The sequence below is a fragment of the Lottia gigantea genome (assembly GCF_000327385.1).
Source record: "Lottia gigantea unplaced genomic scaffold LOTGIsca_30, whole genome shotgun sequence".
NCBI classification, from domain to species: Eukaryota; Metazoa; Mollusca; class Gastropoda; family Lottiidae; genus Lottia; species Lottia gigantea.
Window position 1 is genome coordinate 1,701,441 of NW_008708987.1, and position 24,364 is coordinate 1,725,804.

Here is a 24,364-nt window from a genome sequence, read left to right on the forward strand (position 1 = left end):
AATAAAAAAAAATTATATATATAATAACAACTTACTGTTGTAAAAAAACAAAATTTTAAACAAACAAAAAATACAAAAAAAAAAACAATCTAATAATCACAGTAATATTTAGTTAATTATAAAGAGTAAAAAAACAAAGAAAAATTCAGTCAGGTATATTAGAATAAGAAAAACCCAAAAAATTGAAATAAGAGATCAAAACTATAACGATTTCAAAGAATAAATATTTTGAGCTATTATATAGCTCAGATTAAGGAAAGTACCTAGGGCTCCTTATAGAATTAAAATCAGACGTGCCGTACTCTTACAAAACAACAAAAATTTAAAGAGGAAAATTAGACTCTCGTCACTTCCGGAACATTATGAAAATTTTCACGTAAAGACAGAAGTATTTTATAACGTCATTGGTATTGTGCGTGAATATTTGAGTGTGATATGTCGAAACGTTGCATTAAACTAATGACAAGTGCTCAAGACGATTGCATAGATAACATTTAGAGTAAGCAAGCCGGGAGTAAAAGGAAAAAATAATAAATAAAATAATTTCCAAAAAAACGTCCCAAAATTCGATAGGAAAGTTGCCTTGATATACCATTATTTGACATGTTATTTTGTTTGGGGCAGTACTTGTATTTTTATAATTTCAGGGTCTGATAATGACATCTTGAAGTCTATCTGTGAGAATTCTGAAAGAGATCAGTCTATCGACAGCTGAGATACTACCCGTCTAACTTTGGGACGTTTTTTTGGTACACCCGATACATGTGAAAACAAATTGCACAAGCTTTAATTGTGGATGTGACTGAAAATATTGTTACAAATTTGAGCTTTTGAATATAAGATAACCTGTGGAATAGACATAGTTTATAGTCGAACAAATATATTACATATAAAAAGGCAAGACGAGTAGTATTTTATCTTTACCATTAGAAAAAATAAAACGTCATGGAAGCTTCCACTAAAATTACCTAAACATAAAATTAACTGCTCGTGTTTATGTTTTGAAGTGTATCGTATAATATATATTTACCCAATAATAAACGTGTCACCAGTTGTCGCCATGTAAACTTGTGTTAAGAGTGTGTAATTCTAGCCTCAGTCTATTATATTCATATATATAATAGCCATCAAGTCTCATCTCATCTCATATCATTTTTCAAAATATCTTCCTTTTTTTTTATATATAAACAGGTGCTTGGAAACTTTTATATTCACACTTACTCACATATATATAGAAAATAATGGAAAATCCATGTACAGTGTATTATTAACAACCGGGAGGAAAAATGTCTTAACAATTCCCGCCCCCTATTATACCAGAAACTTAACTGAATTAAAATCAAGATTCCTGGAAATACTGGTATCTGGTTAGCTGTGCCTATTTCCTTATTTTTTACTGCATACGAAACATTATGCATTGCTAATGTCGAGATAGATCTCAAACTATTATCTAATCAAGACAATAATACTTGGACCTACATGCTAGTTTGTTCTATGGTTATAAACTTTTTATAACCCTAGAACAAACTAGCATGTAGGTCCAAGTCTTGTTGTTATCAACAGTTTTAAAGGCTAACGAAGTGTGAGTTATTCTGAATTAGTGCATGCTAAATTTTAAGATATTTATATCAAAAATATTTTGAAACTCGGACCCTACAAAGAAGCTTTTCTACTGATCATAATTGATAATTTTGGTATAAACCGAAATACAAAAAAATAAAGCAAATCTATAAAAACATAGTTATAATACCGTATATACTTATCTTCAGTAGGGACACAGACTGAAAATAGGCCAGTTGTCTGGAGATCGCATATCGTAAAGCTCTGTCTAACAACATGATTTCTTAAGATTTGTTTAAATATTTCTATACACCCAATTAGGCAAAGTTATGATATACATTTAATAATGTAAAGGTTCAAAAATACAATTCTGTGTAGAAATATGCATTTTTTCGTTGTAAAAATAAAAGAACATTGAAAAAATAATCTTGCAAAATGCACACAATGCTTAATTTAAACTCTTTATGGTTAAAAATTCACCTTTTTGAACTTTGAAAATACTATTAAACTGCCTATTGTTTTAATTATAGACCTAATGACATGCCATGATTTTGAATACAAATGATGCTGCCATATTGCTTGTAATAAGGACAATGCCAAAAACCAGATTTGTGAAGTGATTAGTTTGAAAGCCATAATTTTAGAGCAAAACTATTTTCTGTTTTCAGTCTTTCTCCTTTTAAAAAAAACTTTCAATACAACGGTTAGTGACAAAATTGATTATCAAACTTTCAGATGGGTTATAATTTACTTAATCAGACACTAAGGATTATACTGGCTCAGAATTCACACAAATTCATCATAGATATAGAGTGGAGTTTTCCGCCCTACTTATAGATAAAATTAGGAACTAGAGGAATTACTAGTTATATGATTGCTTAATAAAGTAAACTCAGTTTTGACCAGTCTAAAAATCCAATTACAATGCATGTACATGTATACTAAAATGACCTTGATGAAAATGACTTTCAAACTTATTAATGTGATTTAAACATTAAACAATGATGTATTCAAATTTTGTGTTTCCAAAACGATACCTCTAAACTCCAACATCCTGTCTCCTTCACAGTGACAACAACCATTCGGGGCGAACCCACGATTAGGGGGAATTCCTCCGTTCTTAGATAGAATAACCACAAGACCTCCACTAGACCCTGGGCATGTCCTAGCGGTATGCAGCAATTTTGTCATGAAGCCTTCTTCTGTAACAGTAACGATCTTACCAAACGTGATCATCTTTGGTCCGCCATGAGGGTGTGCTATAGTCACAACAACCCTCTCCACCCTAGCATCCGATACCAACGCCTGGTGCATCTTTTCTTTTACTGCTATGAAACATTCCGGAAGAGCCTTCACCCTGACAAACACCACCTTCTCCTCGGCATGACTGATACCATCGTACACAACAGAGTGTGACCGTCCTTCAGGGTCATTAATAACGATATCACATGATTTAATATCATTCAGCCTCTCCTCGCGCACTTCTAAACGATTAACTAATATAAACTGGCCCTTTCTATTTACTTGTGGGAAACCTAAGTATTCGGATTTAGTGCCATCAGTGTACGTGACATTCAAAACAGCCATTAGGTTAACATTGTTGAACAAGTTGAGATCTTGAATTCGTTGAGGAATCGGAGTAAATTTAAAGAAACACCTATCCTGCACACTCGAACCACCTTTTAACTCGGCCCCTCTGCTCGCCTCGATTCCTGTACTTACTTCACCATCATAGAAAAACTCAATAGTTGTGTTCGAAGCTTGGTCTGCGTCTTTTACAACATGGTCGTTGGTGAGTACGATATATTTTTCATCGATCCTATATACGACTCCGGAGCCGTAAGATGATCTGTTTTCTTCCTTCCTTACGGTTAACCGCACCACAGTTTGTCCGAGGTATTTTAAGTAGTCGTAGACCTCTTCCGTACGAATGGATTCCGGCAAATCCTCTATCTTGAATTGATTAAATCGGATGAACGGAGTTGTATGGTCGTCGTTTTTTGGACAATTTGTGACATCAATAATACTGTTAAAGGCCTCCGTTGCTACCTCCGCCATGGTCATGTAAACAGTGGTTATACAATCGTAAACTTTTAAGTTCCAAGTTACACTTAACGTTACACTTAACGTTACAAAGTTACACTTAACGTTACAAAGTTACACTAAACGTTACAAAGTTACACTTTGGAAACTAGGTTACACTTTTACGACCGAAATTACACTTTTACGACTTCACTTAAACGGTTACGTTGAAAATTGCACCACTTTGCCAATATTACTTAACAGTTAGCTAGATAGTAAAAAAGTTTGATTAAGTTGATGTTCAAAATTATTCTTGGTCAATAATTTACTAAAAACTTTTCAATGGAAACTCCAATATATTTTGCACGAATAGTAAATACTTTGTAATATCCAAATAGTCCGATAGTATTTTTGTTAACGCCTTACATTGTCAGAGTCGTTATATAACAGTGAAGATCACCGCTTTACAAGATGTTTGTGATTTATTACTATATATAGCCTTCCAATATACGGTCACTATGACATAATGGTTTCAACTACTCAAATTAAGCAACACCGGAAACGACTTCCTGTTTTAAATTCGATGGGTTTTCTAAGATTGTAGGTATTTCCCAGAAATCTGTTCTATTTATAGACGTCATATTACTAGTAATATTGAATCACTGTTATTGTGTACGATATTAAAATTAAAACCAATAATCTAGTTTCACTCTCATGTTTCTATAAAATGTAAATCTTTAAGATATTTTATGACTATAAATACTTCATGTTATGACTGGGCTAGAACCAGTAGATTTTCTGTGGGCAGATTGCCTGTGGGTGTTTAAATGTGATTTTGCATTCTCCAAAATACAATGTTTTGAATTTGAGTACAAATTTCACAATTGATTTTTTTAAAAAACCTTTGGCTGCGAAGAATTGAGAAATTATTAAAATTTCGTTATTGGAAATTCCTTACGTATCAGAGTTCAAAGATGATGTTTTCATTATGTGAACTTAATAAGTATAGAGTGTTTCTGTTAAAGAGATTGTAAAGAGATTTTCTAAATTTTTTATGTGTATCTGGGACACTGATAACTTCAATTTGCACCATTCTTATTTTCATTCCGACGTCTGTGTTTTGGTAGTGGCCAATCAGTGTCCCCGATACACATAAATAGTTTAGAAAACCTCTTTACAATCCAAATGAGGGGTAGGAGGGGGAGGGGAGGGGGGCTTGTTTGTGTAATGGTTTAAAGGTGTGAATACACCATTCAGTGTGTCCGGTGCAGTGTATAGTGTGGGGAAAGTGATCCAGTAGAGGCGAAAACAAGAGGTAGTGGGGCCAGTGACGATGCGGACACAATTCGCTTTTTCTCTTTGCTACTGTATCACTAATCTCGATCTACCTCGCCCATTGCACCAGACGTCGTATCTCGTCTATTCCTATCTGAAAGGTCTTGTAAAGAAGTTTTCTCAACTTGTATGTGAATCGGAGACACTGAACACTTATATTGTGTCATATTACTTACACTACCTGCATCACAATTATTGTAAACATAACTTTAACCCTGTGCCAGTGCCTTATATTGAATCAGTGCCTTATATTGAATAGTAACTGGTTACTCTTCAATCACCCTAATCACTACCTAACAGTTACGTGGGTTTGTTGTCTTAATCTTTTTTACCCGGATGTTATAAAAATATACCTTTGTCCCTTTATATCTATACAATTTAGGCCTAATCTAATCAGTTTTTTTTTCATCAGATGATACGCTTTGTTCTCGAAGAATAGACGTTCAACAGAATATACATGAAACAGTCGAAATGTCCCAGAACTGGCGATAAGAAATAGTGGTGATAAAACAAAATAATTGAAAGTCATGAAAAAACGCGACAGGGTAGATTTGATTTAGATGGAAATTTTCGTGACGAATTCCCCTCATTGTACACTGTGGCAGAGGAACAGTAGCGGCGCCAGCCTTTTGGAAGTCGGGGAACAAATATGAGACAGGCTGATTTAAAAGAGAGGGGAGGGGCAGCTGTCGGGGTTGAGATTCCAAAAGTGAAAACTATATTCCTTGGGGAGCATCCACACTTAAAGCGCTGCAACTTCATAGAAGTACCTAATAAATCACATTAGCTTTACAGGCACACTTAAAAGAGGTGGCGAGTAGATTGGTATCAGGTGTATCCAGTAAAGCCACAACTCTCGGAGCTAATGTTGAGTTGCTATCCATCTATACTGTGGTATAGTTAAATAGCTGTGGTCATAGTTGGATAAAACCGAGTTATGTCCCTTTAACTTAGTCTTGACAGCGATCTGAGTTTTGACAGGTATTTCATTGAGTCATAAGCTTACAGTTGGATAATTTTGTTTATATATCAACAGCTCTAGGCCTACGTTGACGATAAAATATTGAGTCAGTTTAGCAATGAATTTATCAATCGCATATAGGTATAGTACTAACTGTTATAGCCGGTCTATATAAAGCCGTTATTTGATTGGCTAGTATTTTTAATCCAGGTATTCTATTGGTTATTATTAATAGTATCATGTATTTTTCTAAATATAGAGAATCTCTAGGTAATATATAAATAAGATCGAAGAATGATTGAAAATTATACTCCAATTTCCATAATTCGTCTCTTTTTAAAGACAGAACAGAACAGATTTTAGGAATTCTAGTAATTCATTGATATAAGGTAAGGTTAAGTTTATCAAATGTAAGAATTCTTATAAAGAATGCAGGTTAGGCTATCTTAAAGATCCCTAGCTTGACGGACCTTCTTGGCAATTGTTGGCAATAGGAAAGAGTAGGTTAATACCATGGAGTTATATCATTATAATAGTTATACATTAACCTACATATGGTTATTGCCCAGGTGCAGCAATGTCTATTTATGCATAAGATTCAGACCAAAAAGGCTGTGCATGGCTTTTTTTTAAAGATTCCTTAGCAATATTGTAAATAGTAGGTTTATGCCATTGCCAATTAGTTATATATTAACCTACATAATGTGGTTAGTGCCAATTTGCAGCAAAAATATCCTAGATAGCATAGCTGCATGCCTTCGTCTCTTTCCAAATTCATTTATCTCAACAGGCAGGTGAATATGATGTTTTGAGCTGGTTTTCCGGTTGTACAACGATCTTTAACTTTATACAACTTTTTGCATGTAGTGGCGTATCTATGTATCATTAGGCGTTGGTGTTAAGGGGGGGGGGGGGGTGTTTGGTCAGGGTACGGGTCCACGGGAACTGTTGGGGCTCACGGCACCAGGTATTTAAAAGAATCAAGTAGCCTAACAGTTCTTGTCTTTAATTGCTTTTTATGGTCAGTCTGGACATTACTGACTATATTTGTTCTTGGTTCTTGAATCACATCATAACCTATTAGTCATTCCAATATATATATAGGATGGTGTTGACGGACGTTGGTGGAGGCCCACCGGTATCATTGAAGGTGGTGGTATTAGGCGATGGAGCAGTGGGAAAGAGTTGTCTTCTGATATCCTACACTACCAACTCGTTTCCTGCGGACTATATACCCACAGTGTTTGATAACTACAGCAATAGCATAATGGTGGACGGTAGGGCAGTGAATGTCGCTTTCTTTGATACGGCTGGACAGGTAATTCCATTTTACTCTCTTCCTTAGGTTTGAGGTGGTAGAGATACTATATAATGAATCCACAAAAGCACACATCGGGGAGGAATTCCACTACATCAAAAATTCAGTAACGCAAGCCTACAGAGTGGCGTCATCGGGGTTTATCCAAATCTTAAGGATGGCGTCATATGTCAGAAGTGACCAAATAAAGTTACTGGTAGTTGGTGATAGTTCAGCTGGCAAGAGTTGTCTCCTCTTGTCGTATACAACTAGAGCTTTTTCAAAAGACGACGTCCTTCCCATTGCCTATGTCGGCTACACTGGTTGTTATACAGTAGATGATAAATATGTAACGGTCTCTTTTTACGACACAGCTGGACAGGTATGGTTAGAATATCTATTACCCATTTCTAAACTTTGCCGTCATGGTTTAAAGTGATACTACGTCTAAGAATGAACATAAAATTTAATTCTCAAGAATGGTCAATATGAGTATATATTCATCAGTGACCTTGCCTGGTGTCAAAAAGTTACAACAGAATCCCTGGAAAATTTGAAAATTTATAAAACTATGTCATTATTGAAAAACGCTTAATCTTGATATTAAGTATGCATTTTTATTAAGTTTTTTGGATTTATCAGATTATAGAAGGATCCTGTTATGTTATTTATGAGACCAGGTATATCTACTGATGAATATATGCTCTTATTGGCCAAGTTTAAAATTCTTAAATTGTATGCAGTATTCCTTTTCATTATTGAAAAACGATTAATCTAAATGTTAAGTGTTTTTCAATAGTTAATTGCATATTTACGGATAATTACTAAGTTTTTCGGATTTATCTGATTTTATAATGGATCCTGTAAGTTATTTATGACACCAGGTATACCTACTGATGAATATATGCTCTTATTGGCCAAGTCTAAAATTCTTAAATTTTATGCTAATTCTAAGATGTAGTATCACTTTAACAAACCTTAAGACTTGATTTCGAAAACGGTTGATTGCAAAACTAGGCTACTGCGCTGCTTTGTTGTCTGTTTTGCCATTTTCTCCCTTTTCATGTTTTTTAAAACATTTTCAGGAGGATTATGACAGACTAAGACCATTGTCCTACCCTGATACCGACATCTTTCTACTGTGTTACTCCGTCGACAATGCCGATTCTTTAGAAAATATAAAAGAGAAATGGATACCGGAAGTAGATCACTACTGTCCAGGCGTACCAAAGATTATGATTGCATGTAAAGCAGGTATGTTGCCGTTATGAATGAAGAATATGCCAGAGGAGATAACGACTGCAATAAATGCTTTGCCATAATAACAGCAAAACGTATTAAGCAGGCAGTCAGGAGAATGCTACAAGGGGCTGACACTCAATGTCCAAATCATTTATTTCAGATTTAAGATACAGCAGCCGCTCGGAGCGGACGATTCCGGTACCGAAAGGAGTGGGAGAAAAGATGGCGAAAGACCTTGGATTAGACCATTACACCACAAGCGCTCTGACATTACAAGGTGTGGATGTCGCTATGCAAGAAAGTGTAAGTAATAAGAATTAACAGAATACATCCTTTTTTATCGAAGAACAAAGACAAATACGTCTCGTTATTGAAGGGTTGTAAAGAGGTTTTCTAAAGGTAAAGGTAACGGTCCTAGGATATTATTGACAGCTTTTATTTTCTAAAACCCACATACGTCTGACTGAAAATGGGAATGGTGCTAATCAATGCCATCAGTGTTCTAAATACACATTAAAATTCATAAGTCATAGGTCATAGGTCGTGAGTATGATGGAATTACACTGATCATCTTAAACAAGACTTAACTTTTTGAGAATAGTCTTCTCATCTGACTTGTATGTTTTTACTACTTTCAGTTTAGACTTGGAATAGCTGACAAGAAAAGTCACAAACACCGTAAAAGCAAGGGAATATTTGGTAAACTTTCAAAGAAGAAAGACACCCCTGTTCCCCCCGTCATGCCGCCAGCAGGTTTGTTTTATTTTGATATATGTAAACAACAAACAATGGAGGTTGTGGGTTTTAATCTTGGACGGTGATCTGGAATAAGTCATAAATTATGTCTTTTTTCAGCCAACCCAGCTGTAAATGGGTACAGATATTTCAGTTCAGATCAATACCATAAGTATCGTGTCCAAACCACACACCCATTCGTCATACTTCCTTAATACGACCGTGTCAAAACACGTATTCGTAATACGATGTACCATAAGATACAGCCAAGAATCAGCATGTAAAAAGCACCCACTTGATAATGCAATACAAAGGATATTGTGACATTTCACGTCCTTCATTTTGGGAAACTTTGCTGAATAGACCCTATACTTTTATACTATTTCCAACTGTTGAGAGATCTTTAACGTGCGAAACCTACAGCAATTTTGAGAAACGCAGTTCATTTAACTTTAACTTCTCTGTGATTGTTCAGAAAGTCTCATCAGAGTTATCGGCGATAGTTCATCTGCAATAACCGGATTGTCATATTTCATAACGTCACTATTGCAAAGGGTCTAACATGATATTAGCAGCTTTTGTGATAGTGACGTTATAAAAAGCCTTTCCATAACAACAAGAACCAGACTGAAATTGAAATGAGCAATTCAATAAATTGACCGGATATAAAATTTCCAGCAACTACATACCACTAACCTTTTTTCAGGTGAGGCTCCGAGAATTGAGATTCAGACTTCAGTATTCGCTGATCAACTTTATCAGATGTTTGTGGATGCCCAGTTCACTGATGTTGAATTTGTGGTTGAAGAGAAACACAAAATACAGGCTCATAAAATGTCGTTATGTTCGGCTTCTCCACATTTTGCCAAAATTCTGGGTGTTTCGTCAGCAATACAGGTAAGCGGGGCAAATTCTTCGTCTGATTCAATCTGGTGAAGACACAGAGCTCTTCCTTCCGACTTTTTACGCAATAAAGTGTCGACTGGCTTGCAGGTTGATGTGGGACCAAGGGTGTTTTCTGTTGTCAGACTTGCTTAGAATCTTCTCAGCAGCACCACAGAGATGAGCTTGTCTTCCTATCACAATTGTGCATGTTCCACTAAGATGCGACAAGACACGATGTTCGGTGTGGAATAATTGACATGGTAGAATATAGAAGGAGTGAATACACGAGAAACTTGTCCGGCCGGACACGATGCGGACATGATTGCTGTCTTTTATTTCATCATCCCGAACTGTACACCTTGGCGAACATCGTACCTCATGTATCCGCCCCTCTATATTTCTAACATTAATTTCTGATAACGAAATCATTTTCCATTTTCCCTTTTCCAGAATCCTCAAAGCCAAACAATAAACAATATAGAAAACTACAGTCTGGATGATTTGAATATGGGGACAACACCTGGTATTGCTGCTGCTTACTATAAAGAAGATGAGACTGGTAAAGCGAGATTAACTGTTGAGATCAGTTCTGATATAAAGGCATCAACATTCCTGAGAGTGGTCGAATTTCTTTATACAGGTAAGGTAACGCTAAATGTCCAACTGTCCTGTCTAGTCACATTGTGTGGAACATTCCCAAGATCTTATTCACGCCTCGTTTTGGAAACAACGAATTCGAGGCTCACAACGCAATAACGTCACCTATTGAAAAGAGGACGACGTCATATTGATGCCACTTTTGATAATCCTCATCAACCTTAACAGACACTGATAGTTACTTGTTCTGTTGTCAATAAACTTATTTAATATTCAACTGCTTCTTTTAGATGATCTGTTGGTATTTTCACGGTAGACCGTTTCATTTCTAGGTCTACCCAAACTATCAGAAGACTATCCAGAGCAAGATCTTAAAGAATTACTGAGAGTGGCTGAAATATTCAAATTGGGTCAGTTAGAAACTGTTTGCTTGAATTATGGTAACGAGGAAGAATTTCTCAATCCCAGCATTGGAACGTTCCTTAACGACCAAACAGCGTCCAAAATTAAAACAATGTTTCTCAACAAGCCGGAAGGTGCTGACGTCATATTCAACGTGGAGGGTACAAAGATATATGGACATAAATCAGTGCTCAGATCCAGAAGTGACGTCATGAACGCCATGTTGTGTGGACATTTTACTGAGTCTGCTCAAGCTCTGTCAGAGGTAGGTTAATGCATTACCATCAGCTGTATCATAATCATTATTATTATCATCAGCATCCTTTTCTGAGCACCATCAGCTGCATCATCATCATCCATGTCCAACATTATTCTCTTCATCTTCATCAGCTGTAGCAGCACCACCAATTACACGTCAAGCACATACCACATTACCATCATCTTACATCGCCAACATCATCATCACCAACATCATCATCATCATCAGCAGTAGCATCAACATTTTTTCATCTCAAACAATTTGTGAAACATGCTGACCCTTCCAATGCTCGAATGAGATTGAATGAGCCCGTGACGGAGACTGAAAATACATTTTCTTAGAAGGGTCCAGGAAATGAGGCTGACCCGGCATTTTGCCTCCCCACCCCACCAATTTCAAAGTTTTTATCATTTTACATAGTGATGAACTTCCTATGAGGCCCTCATGACAGTTTCTGTGACCCAAACTTACCCCACCCCACATATTTCATAGAAGCTCCACTTAATAAGCGGCTATTTACATCTCCCCCATTTCTCTTTTTCAGGTGTCCATATTAGGTACTACACCGGAAGTATTTTTAGCATTATTAGAATATCTCTACACCGACCATTCACCAATAGATGACGTCGATTCAGTGGGACTACTTATTTTAGCGAATGAATATAATGTGATGCGGCTTGTTAATTTATGTGAATTGTATATTACCAAGGAAGTTGATAAAAGTTGTGTTAAAAGTATTGAAAAAATGGACATTGACGTCATCGGCTTACTAATGACTGCTCAGGTAAGGATCTGCATCTTGGTGATCATCCGAAAGTTTTCTCTTCCCATTTTGACACATAGCTGGGTGATCAAAAATCACATGCGGTAGTTCAGTGATGGCTAGATGTCCGACAGATTCGCGATCATTTGAACTGACCTGTTGGTCATGTACGGAAGAAAGTGTCAAATCAACAGCACTGCAGCTCACCCTTAACCTGATATCAAATGTAATGGTAGCGCATTGGCGTTTCTTCGAATGGGCCTCAGAAATGAGATTGATTGGCCTTGCCCCCTACCCCGCTTTTTTATTTATGTCGCACAGAGAAATAATTGCTTGCGACTCCCAATTAAGTATTTTATTACTTACACTACTCGGCTCCGGGGGTCGGGTTATCCCTGTTTACCTGTTTGATTGTTGGATTTGCTATGTTCATTATTCCTTCATCCCATCAACTCGGTTCTATTTCAGATTCATAATGCTGATCAACTGAGTCAATGGTGTTTACATTTTATAGCGTCAAACCATATCGCGTTCAACGAGAGAGATGAGTACAGACTATTGGACGGTGAAAATAAGGAATATATCGAGACCAATCAGTGGCCTCCATTGTCATACCTTGCTGAGGTCGAGGAATATGAAAGACAAATGAAGAAAAGGGGAGAGAAGTGCGTCATTATGTGAGGTGTTGGCTTTAACGTTATGTAATTGTGAAATTTTAAGAATACTGAAAATAACGTTCCATTATTGCTGAGAACGCCTTTTGAATTCGGACCTAGTTCTACTAGGACACTAACTATCGATGTGGTTTTGAGCTAAACGTGGGGTATTATGATATTTTGTAAATAAGGCCACTTTCAGCCCAAAGGTAATTGTAAATGAAATGAAATGATGTTAAAGTATTTCTCTTCTGCCCCGAGGGACTCTAACTACAGTTACATTAATTATTTAAAAAATAAATTTTTGAATAATGTCTTTTCAGATTTTTTTATAAAGCTCTAAAACGTTATCTGTGATCTGAATGCTCATGTATTTGTTACTTTTTTGCTTATTAAAATTTGAAATATATTATGTTTGTACATTTAATAATATTAACATTGTTAAATATAACGTAATATTCTAAATGAAGCTGACACGGTCGGTAAGATAAGCCTTTGAGCCCACCAGACAATTCTATTGCCACGACTCAACACCCCACTAAATGATCAAAGGTAACCTCACATAAGAACCTAAAGGAATTTGCCAGCAGGTTCATAGCTGACGAGACTGTAAGGTGTTATAGAATCATATCACCGCTATAAGAATCTCTTTTTCTCACTCGACACCTCTGAACTCCCGGTCAGAAGACGTCTTGTCTCATCTTGTCAATCTAATCTCAAGTGTCGGCATCTTGACATTAATTAGCCGGAAAACACATGTCACACATCACGTGATACACATGCACGAGCAGTGATGTATTTTGTAGAAAGTGAAAGTGTGAGATATCACAGCTCGTGAGGTAATTAATAACCTCCCCTTCTTTTGTAATTACATCAAATATGCACCATTATATCACACTGGACTATTAATTATTCATAGGCTTTGACTTCGATATAGACTGTTTACATCTGTCATCTTAGAGATATTCCTTCGCAATGGAGATCAACACGAACGATAATGACAACTTATTCTCTCTGATGTTTTTAAATCCTCTAAATGTCTGGTAATGAAACTTAGTTAGCTTATTCCCTGTTTGATGTATAATGGCGAAAGTCTGTACTGTCTACTCAATGCATCAGCTTGGCGACAGATACCATCACTTCCGGTGTTAAAGTTTGAGCGATTTGGAAAGATTTCAAAGTACCTTGAGCTCTCGAATCTTTTCTGGTATAGTACTAGTACTTAAAGTTTTATTGCAACCATTGAATTTCAAGACTGCACGACGTCTTCACCCCTCACTGTGGGATTATTTCTCCTCTTCTGTAACATTATTATGATCGTGAGTTAGGTTCTTGACTGAACTCACCAGATGATGGTGCATCGCTGATACTAATAATAACAAATCCCAAATTTCTACAACACGCAATGCGAGAACAAACTTAGTGACAATATACAAAGGACACAGGAGAAAAACTGGTCTGAGTGATCATTTAGTCTGTTACTTTCAATGATTCGTCAATTGTTAACGTCTTCAAGTCAATATTTCTCGACTGACAGGGACAACAATTGGTTTTATTGGATTTCATTTTGACATCAGTTGATGTTTCCTTCATTGATTAAACAACAGATGTTTCTAGCTGACTTTTTTTAGGTTTTTAATCTTCTTTCAGTAATAATTCAATAAAATAAAGATAGCTCAGAACGTGTTGGAACTCCTGTAACGAACTGACGAAGGTTAATGCCGGGTGAAAGGGATTCTAACCGCAATTAAATTTCTAATTTTAAAGGAAATGGTAGGAATAATTCTACATTTTTAGCTGGTAGAGCGTAGGAAAAATTGGTTGACTGCAGGAAATATAACTGAACTGTAATTATACTGCGTTTATAATGGAATTTAACTCATCATGCAAACGTTCATTCGTTCGTTCGTTCGTTCGTTCGTTCATTCGTTCGTTCGTTCGTTCGTTCATTCGTTCGTTCGTTCGTTCGTTCGTTCGTTCGTTCGTTCATTCACATATAGCTATTTACCTTTCTATATATTAACCTATTACGTTATATATTTATTAACGACCTGCTTTAGAAAATAGGCATTGAGTGGCGGTAGACAAATAAGACCAGGACAATGGCATTTCTAGGAAACATTAGGTGAGAGGACCGGGCAGAGGCCGCAAAATCTTCCAAGGGGCCACAGACCGGTCTTTCACTATGTAAAATGATAAAATTTTGAAAGTGGGGGGCACGGCCACTGGATCAGGCGTAACTTTTCCTTTAACTAATCACACTTCCCTTCTGTCTAATTCCATAACAAATACTGGACCAGATGATAATCCTGCTAGCATTTCTCACTTGTTACATGAATTCTAATTACCCATTGTCTCCAGTTACAGGCCTCTTCCTTTCTGGATTGATCCCGAGACAGGCCGAAATGATATCTTCGGGTCCCCCCTGTCAGTGATGCAGGTAAGAGAGGGGCTGACATGGACAAAGCATCTGGTAGTTTGGATGGAACAATAAACCGAGGCCCTATGTGTTACAAACTTTGCTCATTAAACATTCCTTGACAGTTGGAAATCGAGAAAGAATAGGCTGATGCTGCTTTCATGGCAAAATTCTCCTCACTGCAAGTTGTTTCCTGTCTTCATTAGTCCAAAAAGGTGCAGGAAAGTAGGACGAATTGAACTCTGTCAGACCTATAGTGTGTCAAGTTTAGTCAACGAAATAGAACTATAAAAATAAAATATTTCTTCATAGAAAAATGAAAAGAAATATATAGAGCATTATTTAAATCAGAAGTTTTAACTGGAATGAATGTATAGTAATTTCAAATATAGCTGAAGGTATTTATTACACCGTTCTAATCTAATTTAGAAATAATGAAAATTTAATTCTATTATTAGGGAACATAACTCAAGGCAATCAGGAACAGATGTCGTTTCGTTACAACGACAAAAAAACTCTGAGTAGAAGCCGTAATTATTTTCTTGTGAACCCTCCAGATATTAGCCTTGCCCTCTTAGTGACAGAATTCACAGAACCAAAGAAGCCACATTGAATGCCGCCTGAAGAATTGTCACTGATGTAACGAAATATTCTGATTTTTTTTTCGGTTTTAGTTTTTTCGAACGCAGGTCATCAAAGAGGCTGACTTGATATTGTCAGTTTATAACGCAAGTCATACAGTATGTATAGTTTTAGTGGAATTGCAGGAACCACAGACGTCTGAATGAAATTGGAATGGTGCAAATTGATGCTCATGTCCTCGATACACATTTAACCTTTTTCAATTCCTTTAATAATATGCGATAGCCAACTTGTTTTCGGTAGTAAAAAGTCCAGCCTTAAAAATTTGAGAGAGTTATTGATATCTCCGGTAGTAAAAAGTCATAAGTCCAATTTTGTGTCGTAAAATGAAATGAAATGAATGAATGGAGTTTTACGTCCTACTTTTCTGCACCATGTGGGCTAATGAAGGCGGGGAAAGCCATGCAGGGTGCGATGAGGGAAATTTTTCCAGTAAAGCAACGTTAGCCTGCTCTTTTTCGATTTCCAACTGTCGAGGGATCTTTAACGTGCACAGCCTGTAGCACACGGGGCCTCGGTTTATTGTCCCATCCGACTAGACGCTTTTTCCATGCCAGCCCCTCTTACCTGCATCACTGACAGGGGGAAACCGGGTTGAAAAATTCGAAGGTATTATCTCGAATTTTGTGTCGTATTATAAAATGTAAAATCAGTAAGTTATATATGTCGAGTGCCTGTGAATAATACTATAGCATAATGTGTTTAAGTTTAAACCATCCTGACATTAGTTCTATAATATACAATACATTGAAACTAGACAGATTAAACAACAGAGGCAGTTCTACCTGGTGGGGGGTCGGGGAAGCTAGAAGTGTATTGTGAGCTCCCTTGGACAATTCTGTGGCTCCTGTTCAACGACAGGGGCGTGCGTATTGCAAGGGCTGAGGTCGTGGGCTGATGAATTGAAATGGAGTTTTTCGCCTGTTGCTCTGTACCTTGCTGAGTTGCAGCATGGAAACAATGATTAAATGTAATGTGCATTTCACCATTTCTTTGCATGGGCTTTGGTGTCAATTCGCCTTCTTTCAAGAAGATTCTAACTTCTTTGGGTGCATCGGATGTGCTACTAACGTCTCCTGTGGACTGAGTTAGTTATATCCTTCCTCCACTGCAACACTCCAAAAATCGGACATGTATCTAATAAAAAAGGTCTTGATGTATGCCTCTGTATATAGTGACCTCCTTAATTCAATCTGGAAATTCTACATAGAGTTATAGATGATGTTTTCATGCCATTAAAGTTTGCGAAGGCATGGAGGTGTTAATGTGATATCACATACATTTCTGCCTGAAGTCCAATGTCCCCCACCACTCTCCCCCCTCCCCTCTCTCTCTTTCTACTCTTTACACGTCTGTATCATGCTAATAAAATAACATACAGGTAAAATACATAGATACAATCTCATCTACCTTTCTTTTCTTTAACGATTTTTATAGCTCACGACAGATGTAGAAGTTTGGCCTCAAGGTAACAGGGAGAACTTTATCTTCGTGAGAACCGAGTAGAAATGGTAAACTCGTGCCAATATAGACTCTCTGTATGTTTATATAATAGTAGATAGTAATTCTACTTTCGTTTCTTTTTTAATTAAAATTTCTATACACCAAAAGTGAATAAGATACATCTTTCTAATTTTAGCATTTACAACTTACAATTCAGCTGGGGTGCTTTTGCATGGGTCAGAATACCAAATTCTACTTTCGTTTTTTTATAAATTATTATTTTCTGGTCACCAACCTTTAATGAGAAATGGTTTATAATTATGGTTTTTTATACCATTTTTCCATTTATACAAGTTTTTACAATGGCACAGTTTTGTTGGTAGTCGTAATTTCATTTAAGATTTGGAGTTAAAAATTGAAAATTTCAGGTAGTGCAAATTTATGTACTTAGATAGAAAATATTTACCAAAAAAAACCAAAGCACGATGGTTCTTTAAATTGGCAAGCAACGCAAGCACCTTTTTGCAATTTACAAAAACACGTTCGCAATCGTCAAGCATTTTTTTTTGCGATTGTCAAGTATTATTTTTTCAATTGTCAAGCAATATTTTGCAATGTCAAGCACTTTTTTTTTGCAATAGTCAATCTCTGCAAGCACCTGTTTGCATATCATGTCACCATATTTACCATCAAAATGTTTGCTCATACACAAGTATATAATAGATAAAAGCTCTTTAATATAAATTCCAAATAATAACGGTGCCTGGTTGAGGGTCAAAGTTCAAATTGATCTACTTTCTTCCAGTTTTACCTGTACCATAAATAACACCGAATTCATCACGAAAGCTAATTTTATCGGCGTGGGAAAGTTGTAGAATTTCGCGTAATGTACTGTTCTGCAATCAGCGTTCTGCATTCCTCACATACCTAACATAGAGTCTGAGATAAAAACATAGGTAATTTCTTTACATGTGATAATACTGGAATAATAGAGTGAGGAAACTAGGTAGATTTATAGACCCGGCACACATTGTATGATGACACATTCAAAATACACATGATGTGTTTTACAGATTCAGATTTCTTTCGGCAAACATTCTAAACAATAGTAATAAGATATATAACGTTAGAAGTTGACAAATACAAGTAATGGCTATGCAATTCGCTTTTGCACAAAGCTGAAGCAATCAAAAGCAAAGGTAAAACCTAAAGCAGTAAGAAACATGTAAATTTAAAAGCCAAAGCAATCAAAGCTGACAAATTTCAAAACATATTCAGCAAATAAAATTACATTACGTAAATTCTCAGGTCATGTTGCTGGGCTGGAAATTGCAAATTTTATCCTAGAGTTGTCCGACGACACGATATAAGCTTAATCCACCAAGAAATTTATAAGGTAGTTTACAACTGACAAGACCTGTTAGAATTTATATAACAAACCCTTCACTTCCAGGACATGAGTTAGTGTACTGCTATTTGATTTGGATTGTCGTCTGTCATATTAGGTGCCATGGGTTCGAATCTTCCGAAAGTCGACCCGGTATCGGCCTTCAACCTTTATCACCATGCCATAATTGACATGTACTGACTTGATAACATCAGACGACAAGTCCATATTTGGATAAAGAATTCCAGCACGAGGACAACAGTAACAACTAACAACTTTTTGTTTCTTTGTTTATTCATTTGTTGATTTTTAGAGTTAATCTGAAACGTGGGTTTGTTTTTGAAATGACGATAACAATAGAGTTTTGTTGGGGAATAGACTTACACAGGACAACTAGCCACGAGATGAAACGTTTAAATTATTTCCTTTGCTTCCTTTGCAAGCAATTCTGTATAAAAAAAAAAGAAAATGCCATATTTTTCAATTATTACAACTGAGATCACGAGGAACTTTTCTACCAGCTGGTTCTTGGCAAAACCCTTCGGTACTGATCTTTCCATGATTATCTTTGTCATTGATCTTTCCTGGATTATCTTTGTCATTGATCTTTCCTGGATTATCTTTGTCATTGATCTTTCCTGGATTATCTTTGCCATTGATCTTTCCTGGATTATCTTTGTCATTGATCTTTCCTGGATTATCTTACATCTAGGTTAACTTGAATGATGAGGAACGATGACAATCATGATTATGGATCAGAATAGCAAACCTATCTCACTATCTCTAACTAGTGACCTTGGCAAGTGCTTCTATAGGAGAGTATCTTCTAACACCCATCACCAACCTTTGACCCTCGAAGGTCAATTCGATTACTCAGGTCAATCTTAAAATTAATCAATTAAACAATTTTAATTTCTGGAATTAGTAATTGTTGGATTGAATGAGCACGACCAATCGAACACGTATTGACACCATCTTGAACAAGTTATCTAGCCACTAAACGTGTCAGAACAATTATAATTAGTTTAAGAACATTTGGCTAATATTGTTCCTCGTGCCTGAAATTCCAATATTACGCCATTTTTCTACAAGAAGAGTCAATATTGTCTTTGGTTTGTTTACCGATCTTCTGTTGGTTTAATTTGTTCAATGCATTTGGTTCTAATATCCTCTCTTCGTCTTCTTATTGGTTCTAATATTCTTGACAGTAAATCATTGGTTTTTCTCATCACGTTAGCAATTGGAAGAAATACTTGTAGTTTACTAAAAAACAGTTTTCCGAATATTCTATACAAATTTTGCGTTGAAATATTAGGAGATGAGAGCCGACACCGGGCCGACTCTCGAAAGCACTGACACAGTCATCAGGATTTTTCTTACCCTGGGGAGGATTCGAACCAAGGGCACCTAATCGCTTAGCAGACGAGAATCCCACTCGTTACCGACTTAAGGGATATAAATGTTTTTGAACTTTTCAGCATGCAAATCAGGTTTTTTATATTCAGCCTAAAAGACAAACGCCCATATGACGGGGTCAGAGAAACATCTAAAATCAAAACCGCCCAAACACTCCAACCACCCAAACACTCCCATCTCTCCAAACACTCCAACCTCTCCAAACACTCCCACCTCTCCAAACAGAAATGAAGTAAAATGCGCCAAAACTGCTGTTGTTTATTTTTAAGATCACAGATTTCATTCAATTGTTATTATTCAATTTGGAGGTTGGGTATTTAACGCAACCCTCATTGAACTGCATCTACAAACTCTCTACTGTCCTTGAAATAATCGTGAAAACTCCGACACTATCGTGCAAATTCGAACCAGCGACACCATCGTGTAAATTCGAACCATCGACACCATCGTGTAAATAGGAACTAATGACACCATCGTGTAAATAAGAACTAATGACACCATCGTGTAAATTAGAAACAGCGAAACCATCGTGTAAATAAGAACTAATGACACCATCGTGTAAATTAGAAACAGCGACACCATCGTGTAAATTAGAAACAGCGACACCATCGTGTAAATTAGAACTAATGACACCATCGTGTAAATAAGAAACAGCGACACCATCGTGTAAATAAGAACCAGCGACACCATCGTGTAAATAAGAAACAGCGACACCATCGTGTAAATTCGACCTCGCGACACCATCATGTAAATAAGAACCAGCGACACCATCGTGTAAATTCGACCTCGTGACACCTACTCACCAACAATATTCGCGACAATATAGCAATTGGTATCAAATATCAACTAATAGGAAAGGCGTGGAAGTATTAAACCATAATTAATTAGAGAGAGAGATTATCAAGATTTCCGTCTTATTGTCAACCTCTTCATTTCAAACACTTCCTTAATAACACATCAAGTTTGACATGCACACGCTCTAGCACGTGCCGTGGTTCTACACACTTCAACACTTGTTAAAACTTGTTGTATTGAGGACTTGAGTGTCTTAATAAGTTATTATTCCTTTTATTACCAATCGATATTTCTGAATTTTTAGTAGGAAAGATTTTCAGTGAGGAAAAATCCTGAAGTAAAGGGTTATAAAACAAGTGCTGTCTCTGAGTCACAATCGTTCATCAGTAAATTGTAAATCCATCAGTAAACCCTCAGTAAATGGATACAAATCAGCTGGAAAGGGCCGGCTTTGTAAAGAAAGAGCTCGTAGATGACTGTATGCTCTTAAGAAGATATAGTACTTTTATACACAAATATCTAATATTCTCTTTATGTCCAATACGACCAACATGTTTTGGTCTGTTTTGACAACAAACTGGGTTTTATATTCCAATATGTAAGTCTGTTTTGCCTTGTGTCCGATTTAACTATTACCATCTTAATTGAGTCTTTTTAAAAAAGCTAAAAAAAAGAAAAGAAATTATAACTGTAATAAATATAATAATAGGTTTTCATTCATTAATTTGTGACTTGATTCATCTGTCACTAGCATCTGTTACAACCTTCATATTACAAAATACTTTAAATTAGGACGGTTTCGGGCACAAATAACGATTTTTCTTCAAAATGATAATTCAAATAAAATCTAGATTTCGGTTAATTATTTGGTTTTATTTGAATCTGTCATATTATTGGATTTTTTAAGGTTGAGTTGATTTTAGAAAATTACTTAAATATTTTTTTTATTTCCTGAAAACAATGGAATTGTTCTAACACCAAGTCTGGCAAAGCTCGGGGAAAGAAAGGGATTCTGCAGATGCACACGCTTAGGCGTCTCCAGGGACCGGGGGTACAAATTGGGGACAGACTGACTGATTTGGGGGGTGGGGGGCAAGTGTCGATATTCAATTCAAAATTTGGCGATGTGGAAGCTGGATTGAAACTTGTAAGCGTCTGAAAGGTTTCCCACCTAGAAAATCGCTGAAAGGTAGAATTTATTCGGTGCACTCTGGCTCAATTACGGGCAAAAACTTATACAATTCTTATTTTGAAATTTGTTAGAATTGAAGTCGGTGCCAGTGGGGATACAAAGAATTTGTCCAGGGGAACAAATGAGACCACCCACCCCACTCCTTTGTACCCCCACTGTGCACGAGGATTACGATTACGTGATATTCAAACCATTATACATGTAGGTATTTTGATAAAACGCCTGTGTTTCCTTCAAGTCGTTTAAAAACTATATTCATTCGTACCAAGTTGAATGTTATTGTATAACATACTCTATCAATTGAGGTAAAATACATTTTAAAAACTATTTCTCTAAGTAATGTACATCCTAGTACATTCACATAGGAACATGCATATTCTCACGTGTACGCATGATGCAATTCAAACTAGAAATGTCAGGCCCCGATAGTGCCATAATTTCTTGAATTTAATTGGCGTTTCTTTATTTCTGAGGTATATTGCCCTATACTCATTATATATAAAATATCGCTATTTATTTTCCCACGGTTCCTAATCATTTACCTTAATTGTATTCACCACATGTGCCATATTTTTTTCAGAATATATTCATATGTTTCACTTATGACGTTCGAGTGCACGTGCGTGCGATCTGTGTGTCACATATGTGCAGAGATATGCATTGTTTGTATTGCCACCACATTGCACGTCTTTCAGTATATCTGTGTTTGTTGAAATTTGAATAAATGAGCATACCCACGAGAAAAATTAGAACAAATTAGCACAAAATTTATTTTGATATTGCTCCCAAAATGATCAACAGATGAAATAAAACGAAATGTGTAAAGGTTTATCAATATGTTGGTGTTTTTTTTTAATCTGGATTTGGGAACGATTATTATTATTATTACAACTACAATTATTATCCTTTAAAGGGACAGGTGTGCAATTTTGGGGGGTGATTTTAGTCTTCAATATATGTAGCTCAAATTTCGACGGTGAGCTGTGAACACTATCACTGATTAGCTCAGCTAAAAAATTACAGTTTCTGAGACTAAAGTATGATTGATCACAATAATGGCACACCCTTCCCTTTAAATTATATTTCTAGAAGATGTTATTAGAAAAATATTATTTCTAAGAATAAATGAATATTTTTAAATAAATAATAGCAGAAATATCATTGAAGATAGTAAAGGGTCAGGTGCGCCATTTTTTTACCAATCGTACCCTAGTCTCAGAAAGCTAAGCCAATCATCGAAATTTGAGCCTCCAAATCCATTGTGTGTCCAGAATTATCCGTGTTTGAAAGTTAAAAAGACGAGTCGTCTTTTCTTGAGACACTGGAATATATAGAAAAGACATCTATAGAAATAAGAAAAGAAATTCCTAGTTTGAGATATTATTTAAAGAATTATGAAATTTTCGTACATTTCTAGTATTTCTGAAGACAGTTAATTTATATTCAAGGCTCAAATCAAATCAACTCTCGAGAATGGCGCACTTGTACATTTAAGTGGGAGAGAACCTTTAATAAAGATATTACGGTATTGTTAGAAATATAACTGAAATATGAATTGGGAGAGCGCCTTTAATAAAGAAATATAATTAAAGATATTATCAGGTGGAGTTTGATTGAAGTTAACTAATCGATGATTCTTAGTCTTGGTTTGTTTATTATATTGGTAGAAATGTTCCACGAGACTTGTCGTTTATTCTTCATTATTAATTAATAAAGTTTGGTACCAAGTGACAGTCTTCTAGCACCAGAACTCAATATTTCACGGTGACAAAATTCTCTTAATGACACATATTTTTGACAAGAAAGAGAAATTTTGGAGTATAGTATATTATATATATGAATATCATGTTTAAATGACAACTTTTCATTTCCTTTGATATCATGAGATTGTCTTATAGTATCCAAACTCGATATTTTACAGTTCGAGATATTCCAGCTTCTGATGGATATTTTGATAGTTGTAAGTTAGAGAGGAAACAGAGGAAAACGGCCCTGTTAAATGGGGATTTTCCATACCTCCAAAGATGTTTTACTGACATAATATTAAATAAAATTTCTGGCTGCGCACCTAATTTTAAATGGTTAAACTTAGGGAGAAACACGTCGAACGTTGCACAAAACTTTTACACAGTGATTGTTGTTCTATAAAACTGTTTCTTTATATCATAATCACAATTACTAAATGTCATTTAAAGACATGAATACTGTAGACTAATTATCTATAATTGTGTGGTAAATTTGGAATTTTTTCTGATGTTAATTGACTAAGTGTATAATATGAATAACATTTATTCCTTATATTTCGTGATAGATAAAGTAATACCATTGTTATACATAGGCGTAGGGGACGGGGGGG

At 36.0% G+C, this 24,364-nt stretch overlaps 3 protein-coding genes across 3 annotated transcripts; 1 reads left to right on the top strand and 2 right to left on the bottom strand.

The window, feature by feature from the left end:
* Nucleotides 1-2,547: 2,547 nt before the first annotated feature.
* Nucleotides 2,548-3,618, bottom strand: LOTGIDRAFT_161695 (hypothetical protein; the record flags this gene model as incomplete). The annotated part of the gene is made up of 1 exon (XM_009057534.1): nt 2,548-3,618. One exon carries the CDS (start codon nt 3,616-3,618, stop codon nt 2,548-2,550), a length of 1,071 nt encoding a protein of 356 aa, XP_009055782.1.
* A 3,365-nt stretch (nt 3,619-6,983) lies between these two features.
* On the top strand, nt 6,984-12,739 carry LOTGIDRAFT_119223 (hypothetical protein; the record flags this gene model as incomplete). The annotated part of the gene is made up of 9 exons (XM_009057535.1): nt 6,984-7,196; nt 8,261-8,439; nt 8,591-8,720; nt 9,056-9,170; nt 9,859-10,036; nt 10,499-10,707; nt 11,003-11,305; nt 11,853-12,079; nt 12,527-12,739. The coding sequence occupies 9 exons, from the start codon at nt 6,984-6,986 to the stop codon at nt 12,737-12,739; spliced, it is 1,767 nt and encodes a 588-aa protein (XP_009055783.1).
* A 7,778-nt stretch (nt 12,740-20,517) lies between these two features.
* On the bottom strand, nt 20,518-20,799 carry LOTGIDRAFT_89468 (hypothetical protein; the record flags this gene model as incomplete). The annotated part of the gene is made up of 1 exon (XM_009057431.1): nt 20,518-20,799. A coding segment is annotated over one exon (282 nt), but the record flags the coding sequence as incomplete, so codon positions are not given.
* Nucleotides 20,800-24,364: the final 3,565 nt, after the last annotated feature.